Genomic DNA, 9,290 nt, shown 5'->3' on the forward strand with positions numbered 1-9,290 from the left:
CTGAAAAAAAAAAAAAAAAAAAAAAAAAAAAAAAAAAAAAAAAACGAAATTGATTTTTGCCAAACAAATTGTCAAAGGAGATATTGTTGGCACGGGATTGTCTAAATTAATGTCAAAATCCAACACAAGGAAATAGAAGTACCAATCCCATCAAAACAAGAAATACAAATCAAGCAGAAAAAGAAATGCCAAAGAACGGCAAAGCATTCACAAATTCAAGGATAACATATTGAAACATCTATAGAAGGAGGTAGACCATAATGAAATAGACGAACCAAGCATACACGTGTCCTCATTCTCATCTTGGCAAGAAAGTCTGCTCAATAAAATCTCTTTGGTAGTCGCAGCTCTAGGGAAAAGTATAAGAGAAGACGTTATGCCAAACTAATTCACAAGGGAGCAATACTCGGGTAAGTTTCAATAGAATGATAGAAGACCTAGTCTCTTGTGTAAAACCGGTATGGTACCCATTGTACTTTGAACATTGCCCATGGTGAATTAGGCCTTTCACCTTATGGTGAATTAGGCCTTTCACCTTACGAGTGAATTGCCCTGCAGATTAGAAAATTTTCGAGCTGCGTTAAAATCTCTATTCTGTGTTACAACTAGTGTTCCAACATTATTGTGCTCCAATCCGACAGCCGTCCTAAAATTTTCAATTTGGATGAGGAAAAACAATTAAAAGGAAAACATTTTACAGGAAAACACTAAATCGCCTTTGCTTGCTCTAAACCTATCACTAAATTCTACTCAAGGAATGTGAGTTAGGAAGCATCAGATGACTCGTCACTTGAATCTTCTGAATCTGAGCCATCAACCATCTTTTCCAGAGAATCCATATCCCCGGCATCTGAGATAGTATGCAACCTAAGCTTTTCGGCATCCTCACTGAAAGAGAGAGAAAAGCCAAAAGAACAGAGATCAGTGGACACAGATACAGTCTGACATGTGCACAAGGTTAGGAGACAAGCACTTACTCTGCTACCCCAAATATTTCTTTAACTGTTAAAGAGCTATCCCTTGAACAAAACTCAGGCATCTGTGCACAAAATGAAGCAAAAGATCTCAATACATTCTTTAACTTCTCGATTCACAAAAAGATCTCTAATTTTTGTGTTATTTTACAAGTAATTAGTAGACTAAAAACCAATTTCACTCTTTTTCTACTATATAATGCCTAATTTTTCCCTATGAGCAAAAAAAAAAACAACAACAACAATAACAACATTAGAGATGATATTCATTAAACTGTATGCTTTCAGTATGCAGTATCAACAAAAATTTAGTGCATACTAGAAGATGCCTATTTTCTAGGACAGACAAGCCAACAAAGACAGGCTTGCAGAGAATTCCATAAGCAAATAACACTTTGACTTTAGAGTTTAGAACAGCCTAATCAAATTAAAATTCACATGAATCACACTTCTAATAAATATCAAGAGAAGACCCTATTAGTGATGCGTAAATTATATCGTGGACCCTGGTCTAGGTTATGTACTAGTAGTTAACATATTATGTACCTTTGATGAACATATTACGTAAATAAACTAAATGTACATAATATGTCATCTGCAAGTACATAATATGTTAACTGCAATAGGTACATAATAGATTAATAGTCATCAAAAGCATTATCTGAACTGCATTTCATATCCACATCCAGAACTGATCATAAAATGTTCCTATAAAAATATTACATTTATCTAAAATAATGAACACTTAAGAGAGCTGAATAAGTGAGTAAAGCATAGAAAAGTGCTGAAACAAGCATTAAAAAGGCATTATCATACTGGAATAACAAGCAAACACAGATCCAATAGTTGCCTTAATTTTGTTAGCCTTCAAATTGGGGATGGAGACATGCTAGGATGAGTCAAATTTTTGACATCATTACATCAAACAAATGCATCCGATCTTCTATTACACTCAAAAGTTCCATCGCAACTTCAGGAATAATTCCATCATCCAAACCATGTGAAGTGTGCAGAACATATGACCATAAAGAATGTACATCTAGTAGTTTGTGTGTGTTTGTGGCAGGGGGTGGGGTTGGCGAGGTGCTATCACAGAATTGGGAATAGAAAGAAGCATGTCATGCATAAAGCATTAAAGCCATAAAGAGAGGAATGATAGAAAGAGATTGAAATAAAAGTGATGTGTGTAGCAATCCAGCAAGGAAACTGCAATGAGAGGCTTAATTGTAAGAATTGCACATTACTTTCCCTACATAGTGACGGTTGAACATCCTACCTCTGACAAATAATAAATCTTTCCAAAAAGTGCTTGCACCGCGAGTTTTCTCTTGAAACCCTTCTCAGAATACCCAGACATGTCCATGACAACAGGACCTGAAGATGAAAACAGAAGTTTTTTAGCATACAATATTTATTCTATACCCTAATAAGCATCCACTGTTTTAAAATCTCATATTTGACCATTATCACAACCCCAACCAAGTGAATGGAAATCAGACACTGCACTACAGAACCCTCTTCAACTCTGAACATATAAATTGTACTTGTTAGAAGCAGTCATCCAATCTGGCATATGGGCATATAAATGGTACATTTTTTACTTTTCTTCCCTCCCATTTTTTTAGGCAAGTCCTTTTCAGTTAATTCAGTTTTGCATGACATACATATCAGACAAAAAGATGCTTCACTTTTGAGAAAGCATAATTTAGGGGGTTCCCCAGCACATTGTGTGCCTGTGTTAGTGTTTAGGAAATTATACCAACTAATGCATTGCATTTAGCTGCAATCATGCAACTTGACTTCTTTAGCCAAAATTAACCACTTCAGATTAGCCATTTCTGCTCCATAATGTGATTATAGGCTGTGTCTATATCAAGAAAATAATATCTTCACATACACAATGTTTATTAGTCTTCTTATATGGTTATATGGGATTTTTATCTTCAAGTTGAATCCCAAAACAAGGTGAATAATACAATGGAAAAATGAATGATCCGATTCTATTATTCAGTTACCTTTATCTTTAACAATACGACTTGAGATCTCATTAAGGATTCCAGCTACTTGAGAATCACTTAAAAGTGAGGCCTTCCTGAGTTGAATCAAATCAGCTACCAAATCTGGGTTAAACGGTTTCTCATTCAAGGCATATCGAATATATTTGCGCAAAATATCCTCCATTTCAAAATTTGTCTGCAAAAGCACAAAGACATTATTCAACTTTGCAAGCAGTAAATAGTAGATGCTAGCTCAGAATATGAAAATAGCACAGAAAACAATAGAATCTTCACTATCATCTATGTTCAGAAAAAGAGATTGAACAGAGCAACACTCACCACAGTCCTTGGTCAGAATGCTTTGTATTTAAGGTTTATAAAATCAACCTTGCAAGATAGCTTAGAGTAAACTAAAAACATTTTGAAAGAATACTATAATACAATCAAGGTCTCTTGCAAGTTCATTAAAAAGGATAGCAGCAAACTCTCATGCAAATCATTGCCACTTTTACTGGAATAGTATATCTATTGGTTGCATGACAAATTGACAAGGATGAGGTTTGTATGTTTAGAAATCACCTTTTTCATCAGGTCCTTCAACTCTGAGTCATCAACATTTTGTCGTCCTTTCTCAAAGAGCTCATCAATTGATTTGCACAGGAAAGCATTTTTATTGACCTGAAAGATAGGTTTTTTTTTTTCAGGCATCAATACTGAAGCAAAATATAATTAGGAGGTTTCTACATTTCTAACAAAAAAAAGCATAGATGAGTTGGCACTTGAATAAAATAATACAGAAATTGCAGAGTGTGACTGTATAAAGCAAAGATATGCCGTGTTAAGCAAGAGAAAAGATAATTTGATGTGGATTGTGCATCCTATTCTCCTTTTCCTGGAAGGAGAAATGACCTCTTGTTACCCATGTATCTCAAAATGTGACATTAATCATGGAGAAAGCAAACTGATGACATATATTTGTTAAAATGTAGTCATGCTATCATCTTACTAGAAAAAGTAAGACTTAGCCCACAGATGCTCATATAGATTTCTCTGGATTGCATCTGTTAAGCCATTCTTACAACTGATAATTCTTTAAAATAAATAAGCAAATGCATGTTTAGGGCTCCATGAAGATACAACATTGCACTGAATGACTTTTATGATCTCCGCGTTTGGCATTCACTTAGTAATTCCAACAATTTCTGATCCTTTTCTCAAAGCTGGAAGACTAAAAAGGTTGGGCCAAAGAAAGCACTTAAAGGCAAGCCCCTCTACATTCATGGGAAGTAAGTTCTCTTTTATCTTGCATACATGTTTTACATAGCAGATAACCAAATATGGCATGAATGGATTTTGGACAAGGACCTTTTTTCCTTGAAAATATTGCATCTTCCAGTTTAATGTGCTACATATACTCATTTGAGTATTTACAGAACCTCATTTCCTTACATAATAAAGCAAACACCAAATCATTTCCAAATTTCTTATAGGCACCAGGAATTTGTCAGAAACATTACTTGAATTGGCATTACAGAAGTAATTGATTAAACATTAGGAAACGGATGTATACAGAAAACATATATATTAAAGCATCGAATTTTGGTATCTGTAAAAGACAGGAGTTAAAAGAAGAAGCGAAAAAAGAGAAATAAGTACCAATTTTCGACGCTTCGCTCTAGGGGAATTGAACTTCCGGACGGTCTTAACGAAGGCAATAACAAATGTGATGCCAAAATAAGCCAAGGGCACGGCGAGAATCCATGGCAAGGAACTCCCACCGACACGAGGCCCAGGAATTGCCTGAGTGACGGAGCCCGTGAATTCAACGAGGTCCAATGCCTTTTCCTGTATCCACGGTAGTTCTTCCTCCACCTCTTCTTCTTCTTCTTCTTCTTGTTTCTCTTCTTTCTCATCACTATTATCGCCGCCGCCACCGCTTCTCCTAGCGGCCGCCGCTCTGGCGAAGGCCGATGAGCGGCCTGCAGTAGTGGAAGGTAAAGGGAAGAAAATATGATTAAATTTGCAGCTGTTTAAGTGTGATATTTTCAATTTTGGGAAATGGGAAGGTCTCTTGATGACGGAAGCGGCGGCGGCAGGAGGAGATAGACTCGGTAGGCATTGGGAATTACGAACGAGAGAACAGCTGTAAACGCTAGTACAAGACGAAGACGCCATTGCAGAGACAAGGGAAGCAGCTCTTTGAGATTAATGTTAAGCGGCGGAGAATGTATTTGCGGTGGTGGCGGCAGCGAAGCTGGCCGGCGAGAATTAATCTGGGCTCTAGTTTTCTGGGACGTTTGCTATCCTTCTACGGTTCTACCAATAGTTATACCATGCGACGTCACAATTTACCTATTTAATTCACAATTTACCTACTAAATGTTCACAATTTAAATTATGAACTAGTATTTTAGTTCGTACGTTGCACGAAATTGATTTGTTATAATATTTGAAAAATATTTGGATCGATACACAATTATATAAAGTATATCATCGAATATTATATAGCGCAATTGATGAAATTGGTTGAATCGATTATGTTTTCTGATGTTTTCCTTGTTTGAATTAGAGTAAATAATTGTCCAATTACCCGTGCGATGCACGGATAGATTTTTTTATTATACATTTAGATAATAAAATAAAGATGAAATTATAAAAAAAATTATAATATTTACCATGTACATTTATTTGATTATAAGATTAGCGCAAAAGTATTACTCAATTAATTGAATAATATATGACTTGTTTGTCTACAATTATCTTAAAAAGATCGATATGTAATATGACTTATGTAATTGTATTATTACTAAAATAAATATGGGGAAAATAAGAAATAATATATTTATAATTATTATAAAAATAAATTTAACGACCGATGTTTAGCTTAATTACCATAATAATTATTAGGCAATTACACTAATATATGTGCAATTATACTTTTATACCTTATGTATATTCATTTTCACCATATCGTATTTAATTTTTTCTTCCTCATCTATATTCAAATAAATTAATTTTTATTATTATAAAAAATCTAACAACCCATGTTTAATTAATTTTTTTAAAAGTTTAAATAATTTAAAGTTTTTAAAAGGAAAGTGTAATTAATTTTTGTTAAAGTTTTTAAATAATTTTCAATCAATTAGTAATATCATTTTCCTCTTTTTTTTTTTTTTCAATTTGCCTAGTTTTCGTCTTCTTTTCCATTAGGATCTTTTTATATTTTCAATCAATTAGAAAAATTAGCTTTCTTTTCCGTTTTATCTTTACTATTGTTTGCGCGGAAATTTCACAAAGAATGATTTTATTTTCATTAATAGTAGTATAGATATAGAAGTACAAATAAATATTTGAATTATTATTATTGGTGTAAATAATAATTAATAAATTATTTTTTATTATAAAATTACACAAAAAAATTTCATTATTCTCACAATTATAATGGTTTAATTATTCTCAGAATTTGGTAAATAAAATTTTGTTACCAATTAAACTTTATTAATTTGTTTTTATCAATTAATTAATAATATTAGTTTGTGCTGGAAAGTTGAAGGGGGGTTTTATAACTTTTATTAATATTGTTGATACGTGAATATAAAAACAATATTACCAATTAATAAATATGAGTTAATTTCCATTTTACATTTTCTTACCAAATAAGTTTTATTATTGACCAATAAAATATTTAATTAATTGACCTCAAAAGTTTAGGCGGAAAAATGAAATAGAAGAATTTTACTTTTATATATAGTATAGATTATATAAAGTTTACAAAATAAAGTCATTACAGGTACACAACAATCAATAATAATTTTATTTTTGTAAGTTTTATATATATATATATATATATATATATATATATATATATATATATACATGTACCGAATATAGTAATATTTTTTTGGAATACTATAATATACATCATATAGTAATTTGATTGTTGGAATTTTTATTTTTTTTAATATTATCATGAGAAGAATTTAAATACGTACATTAACATAATATAGTAATATTTTTTGTGAATACTATAATATACATAATATAGTAATTTGATTGTTGAAATTTTTTTTGAATATTATCATGAGATGAATTTAATTACGTACATTAACATAATATATTAATATTTTTTAAATACTATAATATACATCATATACTAATTAGATTGTTGAATTTTTTTTGAATATTATCATGAGATGAATTTAATTACGTACATTAACATAATATAGTAATATTTTTTGTGAATACTATAATATACATCATATAGTAATTTGATTGTTGGAATTTTTTTTTAATATTATCATTAGAAGAATTTAATTACGTACATTGACATAATATAGTTATATTTTTTTAATACAATAATATACATCATATAGTAATTTCATTGTTGGAATTTTTTTCTTTTAATATTATCATGAGAGAAATTTAATTACGTACATTAGCATAGTAATATATATATATATAATATGCAAGATTAATATATTCATACAGGAATGGAATAGATTAAAATATTACATTAATTTTCGTGTATAATAAGGAACGGAATCATATTTTGAATATTTTGTCAATTTTAGCCATAAATAAAATGATAAAGAAGGCTAGAATTTCTGATAAGGAATTATTATATAATATTATGTTGACTGATTTCAATTTTTTGGGACTAAAATGAGCGGGAAAGCTAGCACTTCTATTTTAATATATATATAGATATAGATATTTAATTATGAACATTTAATATATAAATTGTGAACATTCAATATACAAATTGTGTATTTTAGACTCGAGTCCACCTTGTAAGGTGGATTCGAGTTCATGGAATAATTTGTCATCCTTTTACGACGATAGCGCATAGGAAGGGCTCGGACCAAGAATCTTGTGGTTCAGTGGCACCAAGTTACTCCCTTATATGAGATGTTGTGAGTTTAAACCTCAATGGATGTGATATTGATTATTTGTGCTTCAATAAGTTGAGAAAGTAGTTATAAACAGATACTGCAGAGTTACTACATTGTAATAGAGTTAGTAGGATTAAAAAAAATAGAAGTCTAATGTATTGGGACTCTATGTATTTAAGTCATATAGATTAGAGGTGCTAGATTAGAAATGAGATGGTTTGCCTTTATATAGAAATTTAATAGTTATAATGAGAAATGTAATACTAATTACGTAATTATAGATAAGTTAATTGTTATTTATGTAAAAATTAATTATAACTAGTATTTTCACCGTGCGATGCACGGAATGGATTTGTTATAATATATTAAGAATATTTGGATCCATATATAATTATTGATGGTTTTCTGACCAAAAGGTTAGCCGACGGGCCAACACTACCGGTAAAACCAAGAATGAATATGAAGAATACTCTTGATTATTGCTAAAAACCTCTGTATTTTTGTATGTCTCCTTCTCAGTTTTTCACCCCCTCTCCAAATGATCGAGAGGTGGTTTTATACTAGGCCTCTCAACCGTTACACAATTACTCCCACTTAAGGGTACAAATTAATCTCAATAAAACGCATTTAATACACTCATTTATTTCCTTAATTGCAGATATCCGTTGGTCTTCAACGCTTCTGGACTCAAGGGTTGGAACTCTAACACGTGATCTCCTCTTCCTCGTCCGACCATGAGTCTCGTCCTCTCGGTCTTCCTCCCGGTCATCCGATCTCCTCATTTATCCGGCCTTCAGCCTTCACCTTTTCAGTCTAGCCCATTCTTCTACCGACTGTATAAAAACTCTCCTCGCTTTCTTGCCCAGTTGAGTCATCCGTCCGAAGTGATGATCGCCGGTCCTTACATGATTATCCGGTCATTATGGAGACCCGCTCTATTTAATCCGTCCGAGTCATCCACTCTTCCAGACTTATATCCCATCATCTAGTCCCTCACTTTCCTTGGTTTTAATGAAATGCGACCTAGGAAAGTACATGTTTTGACAATAAGATCCGAATCTCTGTAACATATTCCTTTCCTTTCATTCCATCAATCAAATCTCCACCTTACTTGATTACCGAGGAGATTTCTTACCAAATCTATGCTCCAAATCTCCTTTTTCAAGATACGTCGCCTTCTTCGATCTTACTATTATTCTTTCCTTATGTCGCACATGTCGGCGACCCGCTTTTCATCTACTAGTATAAATAGGCCGCACCATTCCCCTTTATTGTCTCATCCTAACTTACCTCTTGCCTTTTCTCTGCAGGCTACTATGGACGAGAAAAAACCTAACACCGGGACCTTAAAGCGTCGCTCCAAGCGCTTAGCGGAACTAGCTCGACTCGAGATGCTTCATCAACGAAAGATCGCCCACGGTTGCCAT

The 9,290-nt window shown here is 32.4% G+C and overlaps 1 protein-coding gene across 1 annotated transcript; it reads right to left on the bottom strand.

The window, feature by feature from the left end:
• Positions 1-559: 559 nt before the first annotated feature.
• On the bottom strand, positions 560-5,271 carry LOC115995775. The gene is made up of 6 exons (XM_031234910.1): positions 4,628-5,271; positions 3,551-3,649; positions 2,990-3,167; positions 2,251-2,348; positions 978-1,039; positions 560-888 (listed from the first exon to the last, which is right to left on the bottom strand). The coding sequence occupies exons 1-6, from the start codon at positions 5,144-5,146 to the stop codon at positions 765-767; spliced, it is 1,080 nt and encodes a 359-aa protein (XP_031090770.1). The 5' UTR covers positions 5,147-5,271; the 3' UTR covers positions 560-764.
• Between the last annotated feature and the right edge of the window lie 4,019 nt (positions 5,272-9,290).

This window comes from Ipomoea triloba, chromosome 11 (genome assembly GCF_003576645.1).
Source record: "Ipomoea triloba cultivar NCNSP0323 chromosome 11, ASM357664v1".
NCBI classification, from domain to species: domain Eukaryota; kingdom Viridiplantae; phylum Streptophyta; class Magnoliopsida; order Solanales; family Convolvulaceae; genus Ipomoea; species Ipomoea triloba.

Coding starts and splice junctions, on each gene's coding strand:
- LOC115995775 (XM_031234910.1), bottom strand. CDS start 5,146: ATGGCGTCTTCGTCTTGTACTAGCGTTTACAGCTGTTCTCTCGTTCGT. Junction 3,650..4,627: donor GAGCGAAGCGTCGAAAATTG/GTACTTATTTCT, acceptor CCTATCTTTCAG/GTCAATAAAAATGCTTTCCT. Junction 1,040..2,250: donor AGATTTATTATTTGTCAGAG/GTAGGATGTTCA, acceptor TTTTGTGCACAG/ATGCCTGAGTTTTGTTCAAG.